Source organism: Topomyia yanbarensis, chromosome 2, assembly GCF_030247195.1.
Source record: "Topomyia yanbarensis strain Yona2022 chromosome 2, ASM3024719v1, whole genome shotgun sequence".
NCBI lineage: Eukaryota > Metazoa > Arthropoda > Insecta > Diptera > Culicidae > Topomyia > Topomyia yanbarensis.
In genome coordinates this window covers 225406920-225424252 of record NC_080671.1, presented here as the reverse complement: position 1 = coordinate 225424252, position 17333 = coordinate 225406920, and the positions used below count along the sequence as shown (strand labels likewise).

Here is a 17333-nt window from a genome sequence, read left to right as displayed (position 1 = left end):
TTGGTGTCGTTTTGAAATTCAAATTGGCGACTTCCGGTTACGTAAAATCATCAACAACTGCATCAATAAGGGTATTTTTGGAATGCGGTTGATGAGTACACGACGGAAATCGATGTTTGGTGTCGTTTTGAAATTCAAGATGGCGACTTCCGGTTACGTAAAATCGTCAACAACCCCATCAATATGGGTATTTTTGGAATGCGTTTGATGAGTACACGACGGATATCGATGTTTAGTGTCGTTTTGAAATTCAAGATGGCGACTTCCGGTTACGCAAGATCCTCTACATATTACTCCATCAGTATGGGTATTTTTGGAAAGCGGTTGATGAGTACACGTCGGAAATCGATATTTGGTATCGTCTTGAAATTCAAGATGGCGACTTCCGGTTACTCAAAATCCTCTATAACCCCATCAATATGGGTATTTTTGGAATGGGGCTGGTGAGTACACGAAGGAAATCTAAGTTTGGTGTCGTTTTGAAATTCAAGATGGCGACTTTCGGTTACGTAAAATCGTCAACAACCCCATCAATATGGGTATTTTTGGAATGGGGTTGATTAGTACACGACGAAAATCGATGTTTGATATCGTTTTGAAATTCAAAATGGCGACTTCCGGTTACGTAAAATCGTCAACAACCGCATCAATATGGATATTTTTGGAATGCGGTTGATGAGTACACGACGGAAATCGATGTTTGGTGTCGTTTTGAAATTCAAGATGGCGACTTCCGGTTACGCAAAATCCTCTTCATATTACTCCATCAGTATGGGTATTTATGGAATGCGGTTGATGAGTACACGACGAAAATCGATATTTGGTATCGTTTTGAAATTCAAGATGGCGACTTCCGGTTACTCAAAATCCTCTATAACCCCATCAATATGGGTATTTTTGGAATGGGGCTGGTGAGTACACGACGGAAATCGATGTTTGGTGTCATTTAGAAATTCAAGATGGCGACTTCCGGTTAAGATAAATGGTCTACAACTCTAAAACAATTTCTTTTGCATAAAAAACTTAAGAATAAAGTAATAAGAAATAATTATGAGACAAGGAACTAGAGCAGGATTAAAACAGCTTCGGTTTATTACAAATAAAGAAAGAATATGATTTAAGCAAAACCGCAACCTTGAATTTCAAAATGGCGCCAGACAGCGCTTTCAGTCGTACACTCATCGACTCCATTCCAAAAATGTTGAGCATTAAGAGTCACTACAGCGAATACTTGTTTTATCAGCCGCTGTGTTTATTTTAGAACGACGAAATGGGGACACAGTTAAACTTCGATATACATCTCGGTTTAAAAATTTACGTTATATCGAAGCATGCAAAATTCTCACAGAATTGTTGTCTATGGTACTTTATTTTGTAGAATTTTGATAACGAGTAACTAATTTTGAAAATCTTACCCACCTAGCAGTGTGAAACAACTTTTCTCTTAAGAATATTATAGTGGTTCCATGACAAAGATGTCACAATTACTTTTCTTACTTACAATAAATTTTTATTTCGATTATAGAGATTTTGACCTTAAGGTCATTTGCTTCTTCGGGTTTGAAAAATCTCATATGAGAAATTTCTAACCCTATGTGCGGAGTCGGGAGTCAAACCCAGGTGCGCTGCTTACAAGGCAATCGATTTACCAACTACGCTACGTCCACCCCCAGTTATAGGAATTAACTCTTTTGAAAATTTTCTTATTTTGACTCATTTCCTAATAATTAAATCATTAGTCATTATTATTATGTCTGGGTTTGTAAAGTGTTTCTTAATATTCCCACCGCTTGCACCTCATCAAATAAAAGCAATACATGAACTTATATCATTAGAATGGACTATAAAGATCCACTTGTATCCACGATTCAAGAAATTTTGAAAACATATTTCAGTCCGCTAACCGGTTTCCTAAATACCCCAAACCGATCGTAATACGTACACAATAACTAATATTATGATCTCTCACTCTTATTAATTTGATGTGACACATAAAAGGATTCGAAAGCACTTTTCGATTCTAGTCCACCCCCAGTTATAGGAATTAACTCTTTTGAAAATTTTCTTATTTTGACTCATTTCCTAATAATTAAATCATTAGTCATTATTATTATGTCTGGGTTTGTAAAGTGTTTCTTAATATTCCCACCGCTTGCACCTCATCAAATAAAAGCAATACATGAACTTATATCATTAGAATGGACTATAAAGATCCACTTGTATCCACGATTCAAGAAATTTTGAAAACATATTTCAGTCCGCTAACCGGTTTCCTAAATACCCCAAACCGATCGTAATACGTACACAATAACTAATATTATGATCTCTCACTCTTATTAATTTGATGTGACACATAAAAGGATTCGAAAGCACTTTTCGATTCTAGTAACCAGATACAGGAGTTTCAAAACCAGCAGTAAAATTTTGATAAAAATCACTGGATTTCTAGGGTACGTCATTTCATGCGTCACATGATGGCAAAATCAATGCAAAACAGACAAAACAATCATGAGTCCAGCGAACTGAATTCAGGAATATCCGAAATCGGAGTTAAATGTGTCCGCATTACTTTCAATATGATTCGTAGATCATATGGTTGAAGTAATTTGATGACCCAAATGTTGAAAATGATAAAAAGATTCTGTAGAACAAAATTCGGAAGATTCAGGAAGCGATTGTATCTGATATTATTGATTTGAGTTTTCAGTTAGAACTTACTGATCTTGTATTATTTATTGAGATACGTGGTTTTAATAAATTACGATCATACGCAAATGAAATTGGAAAAAATCGCTCTTTTAGCTTTCACTAAAGTAACCAATTGCGACCATGCGCATTAGAAGCCTAATTAATACGTTTTAAGATTGTGTGTAACATATTGAATTCTTAAAATATGGAATACATGCGTAATTGATGAGAAATTGGGACCTGAAAAATAAATTAAAAAATAAGTACGTTATATCGAGTGACGCTACATCGAGGGTACCCCGAAAAAATTACCTATATTGGACAAATTGGGACACATTTTTTCTATCCTTTTAATTAACCAAAGATGTTAAAATATTCTTCAATAGTTCCTAGATGCAGCCCCTATATCCTATTCTGACTATTTGGTATAAATTTCTCTAAAGGGGGTATTCCAGTGCAAAATTTAAAAAAATGATCTGTCTTATTTTTGCATATTTTGCATCTTTAAGACAAGAAAAGAAAGATTCAGGAAGGGGTTTACTTGAATTTAATCTAGTTGGGCTCTTAGAGCTCATAATTTTTTCTATACAGTATTGGGTAAAACATGTGCAAACATGTACTTTAATGTCATAACTATAATTATAATTAATATTATAACTATTTGTAGTTTTCAAGAAATTGTATGTGATATTAGCGTCATGATGGCAGAATAACATTTGTTTAACAGTTTTGTTGTGAAACATAATCTTTTCCGTATGTTTTTGTAATATTTCACAAAAAAAAATTAGCGGAAAGGAAAAGTTACACTTGTTTTGTCCAAAGAAAAAATGCACTTCGCATAATTTTTTTCAGTGTGCCGTCGTTAACGAGTTTTTTACCCATATAACGATATGGAATCAAATTAGAACTCTAAACCACCAATTGTGCAGCTTTACTTTGCTTCGGTTCGGTTCAAGAACGATTAAGTTTACTGACGCGATCTAATAAAGTTCGGTATTTGTTACACATGTTTTACCCAACACTGTATAAGGCTGACAATCGGGTCAAAACGCTGATAAAGCCGGGGGTAGACAAAATTTGGGGCTGATAAAATCGGGCCTTCACTGCATCTTGAATTTCAAAATAAATCCGAATCTTAGGTTGCGAAACCGGAAGTCGCCATTTTGAATTTCAAAACGACACAAAACATTGATTTCCGTCGTGTACTCATCAACCGCATTCCAAAAATACCCATGTTGATGCGGTTGTTGACGATTTTACGTAACCGGAAGTCGCCATCCTGAATTTCAAAACAACACCAAACTTCGATTTCCGTCGTGTACTCATCAAACGCATTCCAAAAATACCCATATTGATGAAGTTATAGAGGATTTTGCGTAACCGGAAGTCGCCCTCTTGAATTTCAAAACGACACCAAACATCGATATCCGTCGTGTAATCATCAACCCCATTCCAAAAATACCCATATTGATGGGGTTGTTGACGATTTTACGTAACCGGAAGTCGCCATCTTGAATTTCAAAACGACACCAAACATCGATTTCCGTCGTGTACTCATCAACCCCATTCCAAAAATACCCACATTGATGGGGTTGTTGACGATTTTACGTAACCGGAAGTCGCCATCTTGAATTTCAAAACGACACTAAACATCAATTTCCGTCGTGTACTCATCAACCGCGTTCCAAAAATACCCATATTGATGTGGCTGTTGACGATTTTACGCAACCGGAAGTCGCCATTTTGAATTTCAAAACGATACCAAACATCGATTTCCGTCGTGTACTCATCAACCGCATTCCAAAAATACCCATATTGATGGGGTTGGTGACGATTTTACGTAACCGGAAGTCGCTATCTTGAATTTCAAAACGACACCAAACTTCTATTTCCGTCGTGTACTCATCAACCGTATTCCAAAAATACCCATATTGATGGGGTTGTTGACGCTTTTACGTAACTGGAAGTCGCCATCTTGAATTTCAAAACGACACCAAACATCGATTTCCGTCGTGTACTCATCAACCCCATTCCAAAAATACCCATATTGATGGGGTTGTTGACGATTTTACGTAACCGGAAGTCGCCATCTTGAATTTCAAAACGACACTAAACATCGATTTCCGTCGTGTACTCATCAACCGCATTCCAAAAATACCCATATTGATAGGGTTGTTGACGATTTTACGTAACCGGAAGTCGCTATCTTGAATTTCAAAACGATACCAAATATCGATTTCCGTCGTGTACTCATCAACCCCATTCCAAAAATACCCAAATTGATGGGGTTGTTGATGATTTTACGTAACCGGAAGTCGCCATCTTGAATTTCAAAACGACACCAAACATCGATTTCCGTCGTGTACTCATCAACCGCGTTCCAAAAATACCCATATTGATGGGGTTGTTGACGATTTTACGTAACTGGAAGTCGCCATCTTGAATTTGAAAAACATCTAAACATCTATTTCCGTCGTGTACTCATCAACCCCATTCCAAAAATACTCATATTAATAGGATTGTTTACGATTTTGCGTAACTGGATGTCGCCATCTTGAATTTGAAAATGGCGGTAAACATCTATTTCCCTTCTCTTTTCGTCATCCATTGTTCATACATCTCATTCTATAATAAAATTCCATCATTATGAGAATCAGATGTACATTAGATGCTCAAAAATAGTATCTTATAACATCGCTCATCTTTCTATCACTGAGCCATACATTTACAACTCATCTACTGATGGCACGACAAGCGATGTATTAATTCTATCCTTCTATGATCATTATTTTCTATCGCTCAGTGATGGGCGTGAAGTCCATCAGTTAGTAAGCCTCATTTTTAGCGATGAGGAAAAAAACCGATTATTGCCACCCTTTATGCGATATATTTATTTCTTTACACCCGTTTTGTAAATAGCGTAACTTAGATCTTGTGAAAGAAGCCAAATTTTCGCTAGAATTTTGGGATTCAAAAATACAGTTGCTCTCGGTGATGCTGCGACTATAATTATATGAGAAATCTTTCATCTCACTCCTAGGTTGATTACTTGGTGATCTATGAATTAATATACCCTCCAACATCTACCTTACGGTTGAACGAAACACCTTATTCAAGGGATAAATTAAACACATAAACTCTAGAAAAAATTTCACTATGAGGTCAACTTACACATTATTTTGTCTTTGAAGAAATCTTGCATAATAATTTTTGAGAAATAATTTATATATTATTGAGGTAATTCACAAAACGTTTTAAGAAACGAATTCCTTGAATCACGTAGATGCGTTTCCATACTTCGATATTCATAACCGGTTTAGTTTAGCCCCTAAAACACCAGTAAATCAATACTCAGTATGTAACGGTCTCATTTTTAGATAGTGAAAATTGATTAGCGGGGAATAAAAATACAAAATGTTTAATATCTCCGCCACTCGTTAACGGATTTTTGCAAACTATAGCTTGTTAGAAAGGTATTTTCATAAGCTTTCGATATCTTTCTAGTTTGCGCGACGTGGTGGCCTTGTTTGAAAGTTATTTGCTTAAAACGCATTTTGTTTTGACAAAATCACCCATATCTCGTAAAGTAAACAAAGTATCGAAAAACAAAAATAATAGTGTCAAATGGCTACGTTGGGCCTTTCATTTGAAACTAGTTTCATTAAGATCGGTTCAGCCATTACTGAGATAATTACATGACATTTTGTACATACATGCATACACACATACATACAGACATTGTCTCAATTTTTCGAGCTAAGTCGATTGGTATATGGAACTCGGCCCTCCGGGTCTCGGAAAAAGTTATCAAAGTTTGAGCGAATTCTATACATTTCTTTTGTAAGAAATGTAAAAATCTAAAAAAAAATGTTTTTTACTCTGAACCCCTTAAATCAAACCCGGTAAAATTAGCGCAGTTTGTTGAAACAGAAGAAAAGTTATCATGCAAAAATAGGGTCAACGTATGAATGTGGGACACACTGTATAACTCAGCAGACTTCTCCGTTTAGATCTCCAGAACAACAAATATGCTAGAAAACCCTAAAAGGTTGGGTTTAAAAGTTAAGCGAGGTGAAGATATCGGCCCTTTGTGAAATTTTACAACTTACCAATAAACACGATAGATATTATTCTGGCAAATTGTCGGTACGATGGACATAAAGGATACGGACAAACTTTCTGCCATCCAGGTGGTTCCCATGAAGGTGTGCTGTACTCAACTCTACATCGCATACATAGAGAATATATCCAGGATTGTTCTAGTGGTGCGTTGTGGTAAGCATCCTCGGCATCCTGGTTGAAATTTTCGAATGCTTCCGAGAATGAATGTTTCTTGCTACGGTTGGCATCTCCATTCACTCGCTGATCTATAACAAATGGAAAGATTGAAGTTGATCTGTTTTAATGAGCATAGTGCGAATTCGTCTACCAAAACTATTAATTATTGAGCTGTCTAGATTAGCATTATGTAGGTTGCTTTTCCTTCTTACAGGACCTTCCTCAGAATAGTGAGATTGCTAAAATAGTAAGAGATTATCATAATCATTTAAACCACAATATTATTCTTCGAACCTGTGAAATTTTCCTTTTTGAGTTTGGCTCGAATCCAAAGTTGTCGTGTCCTATCCTATTCTCCATAACTGGATTTGTGATGATACTAACTCGTCGTTTGGGTTCATTAGATACGATTCCAGCTTCACTGTTTGGCATTCTTAAACTGGAATCGAAAACATATTATCCAATTGTTATTACATATTACTATTAATATTATTATTAATTTATAGACGTTTAATTCGTGATTTGCCTTTTAGCCGCATATTTTTGTTGGTCTTATATTTAATTGTATTTAACTACTAGTTATGTCCTTGGTTCCAACAATTTAGCTTTTATATTTATTTTTGTGTTTGTTTATATTGTTAGGTTACATTACATGTCTAATTCAATATGTGTTCAGCCACAAGTTGTAACTTTTCATCCTTATCACTTACATAATTCGGTTCATTACTATTAAAATTTAATATGCTATGGATTTTTCAGTGAGAATTTTTAAACCTAGAGTAGAGTGGTATCAAGTAAGTCAGTTTGTTTTGGCGAGCTCGTGCGATAGTATTCTTGCAATGCACTATGCTGCCGTGATATGCATAACTGTCCCATCTGCATAGGAAACCCATAGCAAATGGGACTGTTATGCGGATCACGGCAGTATGGTCCCAAAGCAGTAATTAGGAAGACAAAATTGTTTGCGTCCAAAACGTTGGATTTAGATATATAGTATCTTCGACAAACTTTCTTAGAACTTTCTTTCCAATTTTTTTTATTAGTTTACTTAGGGTGGTCCTTATGGTTGGGGTGTTCAAAGTATCAACTTTTTAGATATGTAAAATTTAGCTACATAATGTTCTACAAAGTTATAAATCAATCAAATTGAAGCAACTTTTCTGAAGTAACTAAATGGCTATCTCTAATGGTTAATTTGTTATGATTTGTTCAATATTTATGGTAGATGGGTGGATCTTGAAAATTAGTTTTCTATTAATATCTTTGCATGTGGCAATTTCTCGCAAATACTTTGTCCCAGAAGTTTTTAGAACTTTTATAAATGCACATTTTTGCCGAAGTAATGAAGTTTCTATCTCTTTTTGCCTTTCTCATATAGAAAGGTTATGCCATCACTCTGAAAAATGTCAACCTAATCACGGCCCGGAGGGCCGAATGTCATATCCCATTCGACTCAGTTCGTCGAGATCGGAAAAAGTCTGTATGTGTGTGTATGTATGTTTTTTTTTTAACAATGGAGAAGACCTTTATGTCCTAACCCAGTACACGTGCTATTGGTAGGGTCCAATCTACCGCACGGGGTGCACTGGGGGCGTGTCGGACTCGAATGGTGACCAGCCATTAATACCGACTAAACTCCATTGGGCTCCGCCATCCATCCCCAGGAACTACCTTTCGGCATTACTTCTGGGGGGATGGCCGTACTTAGCGTACGCTCTCACTCGTGCCTTACATTCTCGCACACTCGCTCCCATCTCGGCATGGGTAAACCATACCTTCGTCTATCATCCGCCAATTCACTCACTCAACTCCTCGCCTGCTGCTCGGCGCTCCATGCTCTCTGCAGCCGGCAGGCAATCTGAGTGGTGGCAGTCGAAACTGCGTTCCACTTCTCTACCGCTTGGCACATCCCCTGTACAAGGGTATCAGGGGTTGTGTCCAAGCCGCAGACGCCTAGCATAGCGCCTCTTTCGACGTCGAAGCGGGGACATACGAATAGTACGTGCTCCGCAGTTTCGTCGACACCTGGGCAGTCTGGGCAGACTGGGGCCTCAGCGTGCCCAAACCTGTGGAGGTACTGTCGGAAACAGCCATGGCCTGACAGGAATTGTGTCAGATGGAAGTGAACTTCCCCATGGGGTCTTCCCACCCAGCTAGATATGTTGGGTATCAGCCGGTGGGTCCACCTACCTCTCGACGAGTTGTCCCATTCGCGTTACCATCTGGCGACCGAGGTCACCCTGGCACGCTCACGGACTCCCCTATTGCCACGCAATTCGAAACAATCTTCGTCTTCCCGGATGACCAGCCCGACTGGCATCATACCCGCTATCACGCAGGATGCATCATGTGATACCTTGCGGTAGGCAGATATCACTCTGAGACACATCAAGCGATAGGTGCTCTCCAATTTGCGACGGTAACTGGTTACTCCCAGTGCCCTCGCCCAGGACGGTCCACCGTACCTAAGAATAGATACGGCGACACCGGCCAGTAGCCTGCGTCTACTGGCGCACACCTTGGAGCTGTTGGACATCATCCTCGATAATGCCGCAACAGCCACCGAAGCCTTCTTGCACGCATAGTCGACATGACTGCCGAAGGTCAGCTTGTCGTCTATGATGGCCCCAAGAATCTTCAGACTCCGCTTAGAAGTTATCTCAACTTCTCCCGCTTGGATAACTGCTTGTTGTGCCGACTTGCGGTTATTGACAACAACCGCCTCCGTCTTGTGATGAGCGAGCTCTAGGCCATCCATTCCGCCACTATGCTTATCGCGTGTGTCGCCGTTAGTTCTACCTCTGAGATTGACTCCCCGTAGACCGCCAGGGTGACATCATCGGCAAAACCGACGATTTTCACACCCGGAGGGAACTTTAGTCTCAGAACCCCGTCATACATAAGGTTCCATAGTACCGGGCCCAGGATTGAACCTTGCGGAACTCCTGCGGTAATAAGAACACTTTGCTGACCGGCATCGGTCTCGTATAATAGTACACGGTTCTGGAAGTAGCTTTCCAAGATCCGGTACAGGCCCACCGGCAGGCCAAGCCGGTGTAACGAGAGTGCGATGGCATCCCAGCTTGCACTGTTGAATGCGTTCTTCACGTCAAGTGTCACTAACGCGCAATATCGAATGCCCCGCCTCTTCCGTTGGATCGCTATCTCGGCAGTCCTTACCACTGAGTTGATAGCGTCCACCGTGGACTTTCCCTTTCGAAAACCGAACTGATTACTTGACAGGCCCTCCATACCTTCTGCGTATGGAGTTAGCCTGTTGAGGATAATCCTCTCAAGCAATTTGCCCGTCGTGTCAATCAGACAGATTGGTCTGTACGCCGATGGGTAGCCAGGCGGCTTCCCGGCCTTCGGCAACAGTACCAGCTTCTGCCTTTTCCATCTATCCGGAAAACGGCACTCGTCAAGGCATCTCTGCATAGCCAACCTGAACATGTTCGGGTTCGCCATGATTGTCTTGAGAGCGCTGTTTGGAACTCCATCAGGCCCTGGAGCTTTATTCACCGCTAGAGAATTAGCAACTGCAAGTAGCTCTTCGTTCGTCACCGGGGCCACCATGTCGTCCGTACCCGCCGTGCCTTGCGGCGCTGGGGGCCAGGAACTTATGGTTCGGGACGGGAAGAGTACTTCGATAATTCTCGCCAACCGTTCTGGCGACCGTTCAGGAGGTGAGGAGCCCCCTTTGGTCTTTGCCATCACGATCCTGTAGGCATCGCCCCACGGATTCACGTTGGCCTCCTCGCACAATTTGTCAAAACACGCTCTCTTGCTGCGCTTGATGGCCTTGTTAAGGGCCGATTTCGCAGCACGAAACACTTCACGTCGTTCCACTCTACCCAAACAACAGCCATGGCCTGACAGGAATTGTGTCAGATGGAAGTGAACTTCCCCATGGGGTCTTCCCACCCAGCTAGATATGTTGGGTATCAGCCGGTGGGTCCACCTACCTCTCGACGAGTTGTCCCATTCGCGTTGCCATCTGGCGACCGAGGTCACCCTGGCATGCTCACGGACTCCCCTATTGCCACGCAATTCGAAACAATCTTCGTCTTCCCGGATGACCAGCCCGACTGGCATCATACCCGCTATCACGCAGGATGCATCATGTGATACCGTGCGGTAGGCAGATATCACTCTGAGACACATCAAGCGATAGGTGCTCTCCAATTTTCGACGGTAACTGGTTACTCCCAGTGCCCTCGCCCAGGACGGTCCACCGTACCTAAGAATAGATACGGCGACACCGGCCAGTAGCCTGCGTCTACTGGCGCACACCTTGGAGCTGTTGGACATCATCCTCGACATGACTGCCGAAGGTCAGCTTGTCGTCTATGATGGCCCCAAGAATCTTCAGACTCCGCTTAGAAGTTATCTCAACTTCTCCCGCTTGGATAACTGCTTGTTGTGCCGACTTGCGGTTATTGACAACAACCGCCTCCGTCTTGTGATGGGCGAGCTCTAGGTCTCTCGCGCTCATCCATTCCGCCACTATGCTTATCGCGTGTGTCGCCGTTAGTTCTACCTCTGAGATTGACTCCCCGTAGACCGCCAGGGTGACATCATCGGCAAAACCGACGATTTTCACACCCGGAGGGAACTTTAGTCTCAGAACCCCGTCATACATAAGGTTCCATAGTACCGGGCCCAGGATTGAACCTTGCGGAACTCCTGCGGTAATAAGAACACTTTGCTGACCGGCATCGGTCTCGTATAATAGTACACGGTTCTGGAAGTAGCTTTCCAAGATCCGGTACAGGCCCACCGGCAGGCCAAGCCGGTGTAACGAGAGTGCGATGGCATCCCAGCTTGCACTGTTGAATGCGTTCTTCACGTCAAGTGTCACTAACGCGCAATATCGAATGCCCCGCCTCTTCCGTTGGATCGCTATCTCGGCAGTCCTTACCACTGAGTTGATAGCGTCCACCGTGGACTTTCCCTTTCGAAAACCGAACTGATTACTTGACAGGCCCTCCATACCTTCTGCGTATGGAGTTAGCCTGTTGAGGATAATCCTCTCAAGCAATTTGCCCGTCGTGTCAATCAGACAGATTGGTCTGTACGCCGATGGGTCGCCAGGCGGCTTCCCGGCCTTCGGCAACAGTACCAGCTTCTGCCTTTTCCATCTATCCGGAAAACGGCACTCGTCAAGGCATCTCTGCATAGCCAACCTGAACATGTTCGGGTTCGCCATGATTGTCTTGAGAGCGCTGTTTGGAACTCCATCAGGCCCTGGAGCTTTATTCACCGCTAGAGAATTAGCAACTGCAAGTAGCTCTTCGTTCGTCACCGGGGCCACCATGTCGTCCGTACCCGCCGTGCCTTGCGGCGCTGGGGGCCAGGGACTTATGGTTCGGGACGGGAAGAGTACTTCGATAATTCTCGCCAACCGTTCTGGCGACCGTTCAGGAGGTGAGGAGCCCCCTTTGGTCTTTGCCATCACGATCCTGTAGGCATCGCCCCACGGATTCACGTTGGCCTCCTCGCACAATTTGTCAAAACACGCTCTCTTGCTGCGCTTGATGGCCTTGTTAAGGGCCGATTTCGCAGCACGAAACACTTCACGTCGTTCCACTCTACCCTCCTCAGTGCGGGCTCGCTGCATCCTACGTCTAGCTTGTAGGCAAGCTGACCGTAGGGCTGCGATCTCAGCACTCCACCAATATACCGAGCGTCTGCCATTTCTTGGCAGGGTCTTCCTCGGCATAGTGGCGTCGCACGCGCGTGATAGAACAGCTGCCAGCGCATCCCCGCTTAGACTGTCGGTGTTGGCCTCCAGTCCCAGGGCCGCGGTGAAAACTTCGCTGTCGAAGTGATTGGTCTTCCACCCGCGTACCTGACAGGGATTACCCGCCCTAGAATGCTGCACACCAAAGTTGATCCTGAAGCGTATTGCTAGGTGATCATTATGGGTGTAGCCTTCGTCTACCCTCCAGTCCATGTCTGGGACCAAACTTGGACTGGCAAACGTTACGTCAATCCACGACTCGAACCCATTCCTACGGAATGTGCTAGCGGAACCATCATTGACTAGCACTGCGTCGAGTTTCGCAAGCGCCTCCAGAAGCGCTTGGCCCCTACCATTTGTATAGCGGCTGCCCCACTCCACCGCCCAAGCGTTGAAGTCACCTGCTATGACAAATGGCTTTCGTCCCACCATGTCAGACGAGAGCCTATCGATCATCTGGTTGAACTGTTCTATTTGCCACATAGGTGGGGCATAGCAGCTACAATAGAACACACCATTGATCTTGGCAATCGCGACACCCTCCGTACTACCTCCTGGACCGGGAACCGACCCGTTGCACAGATTGCCGCCATTCCAGACCCGTCCGCCACCCAGTTGCCGTTGTCGGCAGGGACGTTGTACGGGTCGGATAGAAGGGCGACATCTGTCCCCGACTTCGATACCGACTGCCACAGTAACTGCTGAGCAGGTGCGCAGTGGTTAAGATTCAGCTGTGTGACGATTGCCATTGCTTCCTCTTTCCCGCCTCCCCGAAGGGACAAGCAGGTCCGCCCATAACATGGTTGCGGCCCTGCTTCTTGCTAGCGCAGATGAGACACTTGGGTGCCCTCTCGCATTTCAGCGCCTTGTGTCCCTCCTCGCCGCAGCGACGACACAACTTGCTCCTGTCTGGGCCCTTACAGTCGTATGACTTGTGGCCTGGCTCCAGACATTTAAAACATCGGTCCACTGAAGGCGGCTGGAGTATGCTAACTGGGCATACTGACCATCCGATCTTCAACTTCCCTTTGTCGGTTACTTTCTTGGCTTCCGCGGCCGGTAACTTGAAGTAAGCTACCTGCGTGCCAAGCAACCGCTCCCTGATACGTACAGAGTTCTGATCGATCTCGACGCCGCACTGCTGCTTAACGGCCGAGACGACGTCCTCTGCGTTTGTGATCTCGTCCAGTTGCTTACACTGGAGAGTCACTTCCGCCCCCAACGACCTCACCTGAGCGCCGTTTCCCAAGACCTCTTGGGCCAACCTCCTTTACGTTGCTCCATTGGATTGTGATCCACGCTTCAGCACCAAGATCATTTCGCCATCTTTGGTGCGTCTGACGCTTCGCACATCCTGTCCTAAATTCGAGAGGCTTTCGGCCGCCCGCATCGATTTTAGGACATCCGCATAGCTGCCCCCGTTGGTTTTCACCAGCAGGGCCTCTCCTCTATCCCTCGCCTTCTTCTTAGCGGGTCGAGGTGCGTTGGACTTCCGCTCCCTGCTGACCACCTGCCATTCGCCATCTTGTACCGATGGCGCCGGCAGGCTGGTGCCAGGTCGCTCCGCAGTGCGCGCCCGATTGGCGGCTTTCGCCTTTTTAGGCTGGGAAGTCGCCTTCTCGGGACGCCGCCCTGCTGGATCCTTCGCACCCGGATCCGCACCTCCCAAGCGACGTTTGGCCTTGTTGGTTGCCCGTCGTTTGGCATTGCTGCGCGTGCCTACATTAGGCCTAGGCCGCTTCGCAGTCTCCCCCTCCATTAAGCGTTTGGTGGCCGATAAGGCGAAATCTATCGCCTCCTGCGCCATCGTCGCTCCGCCATGGAAGGAGAAGGCCTCGGTTTGGATACCGCGGTCGGCCTTCTCTCTTTCCGTCAACCTCTTCATGTAGGCTACTTGTTCTTGTCTTGCGACTCGAACAGCCTGACGAAGCACCAGCAGGTTCTGTTTTAGATCCTTACTGATGTTACTCCTCCCGCTTGTGAATTCGATGATACTATCCAGCTGCTTGACCACTTCCTGCATCGCAGGTAGTGGTCCGCCAAGCGTGCTGGTAGTATCATCTCCTACCACATCCATTTCACCTTTGGTGCCGTTATTTGCGGCCACCTTCGCTCCGTTGTCAGCCCCTGTTGGGGGAGATCTCGCCAGACCCCCTTTGGCAAAGGGGTTCAGCGCCGTAAACGCTTCCGCCTCCTTATCGCATATTTTTTTATTGTTATTGCAAAGACTCATATTAAGACCCACGAGTTGCGCGAGAAAATAGGTCCGCCACGCCAGAGCTCCGCATTAACGTGGTAAGAGACACTTACTGTGGGGGGTGCCCAGGTACCCCACAGGCTCCGTTAACGATCGGGCATCTTTTTCACCCCCCCGATCATTCATCCCTCGGCACGGATCGCTTCACGCCTTGGAATTGGGGTTACCCCGTTTGGTGGGCCCATATCACCGGAACGGGTGGTCCGTAGCGCTATTGTATGCCGGCAACTACACGGCCCCCCTTCCCTGTCAGCATACGACCATAGTCCCAACGAGTTAGCAACCCGAACATTCCTATGGCTACTCGTATCCCAGCCGGTTCCGCGGGGAGGTAGAGATAGGAGTTCCTGGGCAAGAGGCTAAGGACCACTGTGGCTAACCACCGGGTCTGTATTGCGCATTGCCCAGGCATTTGCCGGCCGTGTGTGTATGTGTGTGTATATGTGTGTGTGTGTATGTGCGTATGTGTCAAAAAATGTCACTCATTTTTCTCAGAGATGGCTGGACGGATTTGCCCAAACTAGTCTCAAAAGAAATTCCCATCGGCTGCTATTGAATTTTGGATCGATCGGAATTCTGGTTCCGGAATTACAGGTTTCAGAGTGCGGCCACACAAAAATTTCTCATATAAACTATAGGAAAAATGAAAAATAGAATTTTTATTTTTGATACTAAATGTGTTCAAGGTGCATAAAACGTCGAGATTTGATGCAAACTCGAAAAAAAATTTGACGAAGATTAACTTTTTTGGATTTTGGCACATTTTTGCCTTTCTCATATAGAAAGGTTAGGCAATCACTCTGAAAAACGTCAACCTAATCCCGGGGCGTAGTTGATGGTTTACGGAGAGGGGTTACACCCCCCCCTCTACTGTTCACTTCCCTTCTTTAAAAATCTCCTTAAATCGCCCCTCAGACCACCACCTCATACCCCTCCCTTTCAACCCCATCATCTTTAAACCACCACTATATTACAAAGCATACCAATTTAAGCTGGGGAGTCGTTCGTTCATGGGACTTTCGCCTTCCTCACATACCCACCCCCGCATGACAAAATGAGTTAGCAAGCAGATAACATTGATCTAATGCTGATTAGGCTAATGGAGTATGATATTTTTTTGTTTCAAGTGTTTCACCGTCGACACGTAGCTCATCAAGTTCGTGGCTGGCATGCCATTGTGTATAAGTGCAAAGTGTACTAAGAATGTAATGGACATTTCCACAATTATGTTGAACATAAAAAGCCTCCGTGCCATAGTTTAGAGGAATGAGAAAGGCACAATTGCACCGCTAGGTGGATTAAAACAGGTTTTTTTGCATAGCTACAGGCGATTTTCAAAACAAAAATTGTTTTCTTCAAAGCTATATATCTTTCAAGATTGCAAATGGATTTTCAATCCCTTAATTTCATTTAAAAGATCTGATCTTTTGTAGTTTTAAGTGAAAAAACTGCGGGAGCGTTATTTCTGTAAAAAAATTGTTTTTAAAAATGGTGTATTTTTCAACAAAAATTCTTCATAACTTTTCAAATAGCCGTGGTAATAACTTTGTTACTTCGGCAACAATATGCGCCAATGCAAAGCTCTAAAAGTGCTGCGAATAAAGTATTTACGATAAATCAATGTATGAAATGATAAATGAAAAATGTGATTTTAAGGGATCACGTTTTCAACGTTCAATCTCTTATGGTAAATGCCGAATGTCATGGCAATTCTACTGAGTATATAAACTTTCTGAAAGAATAGTCTACCGTACATCTAAATGGTTGCGTAGATTTACAGTAGTGTTAGTTGCAAACTATTGTTAATTCTAAATCGGCCAACAAAAGTTATCTATGCTCACTTAATTAAATCCTTTTTGGTTTGGCCTTGTGCTCAAAACGAGTGCTAGACAGAAAATGCTTTAGTTCACGTCTTATCTAAATGGAAGCTTGAAACGAGTTTGTTATTCATATAGCGGCAGAAATTATTGGATGCTTATGCTATGTTTGAATATCGATTATAATGACGGCTGTCGGTAAGTTAAGGTAAGATTCTCAAATCTTCGTTACTTCAACTCAAATAAAAGTAAGAGATCTGAAAATCGCTAACCGCAAGCTGGCAAAATAACTTAGAAAGCTTAATTCCACAGCATCTCTAACGTATGCGGAATGAAATTTGGACAACGCTTCCAGCATTAAAACAAAAATGCAACCGGTTGCAAGGCATCATACTAAACGTCATACTCTAGGCACACTTATTTTAAACATCCAGTGTTAATTTCGACCCGCTAGGAGATACCATGTGAACGAAATGGCAGCGAACGCCCAATCTGGCACGTTTTCGCCCAAATGAGGATTTCTGGAATAATTTGAAGCAGAGAGTATATG

The 17333-nt window shown here is 43.7% G+C and overlaps 1 protein-coding gene across 1 annotated transcript in view; it reads right to left on the bottom strand.

The window, feature by feature from the left end:
• LOC131682930 (sodium/hydrogen exchanger 9B2) overlaps nucleotides 1-17333 on the bottom strand; it is a 588370-nt gene that overhangs the window by 520767 nt on the left and 50270 nt on the right. The window contains exons 2-4 of the mRNA XM_058964739.1: nucleotides 7261-7405; nucleotides 7118-7205; nucleotides 6798-7055 (exon numbers count right to left, since the gene is read on the bottom strand). Of these exons, the coding sequence (XP_058820722.1) occupies nucleotides 6798-7055; nucleotides 7118-7205; nucleotides 7261-7398 (484 nt within the window). The 5' untranslated portion in view covers nucleotides 7399-7405. The remainder of the gene's footprint in view (nucleotides 1-6797; nucleotides 7056-7117; nucleotides 7206-7260; nucleotides 7406-17333) is intronic.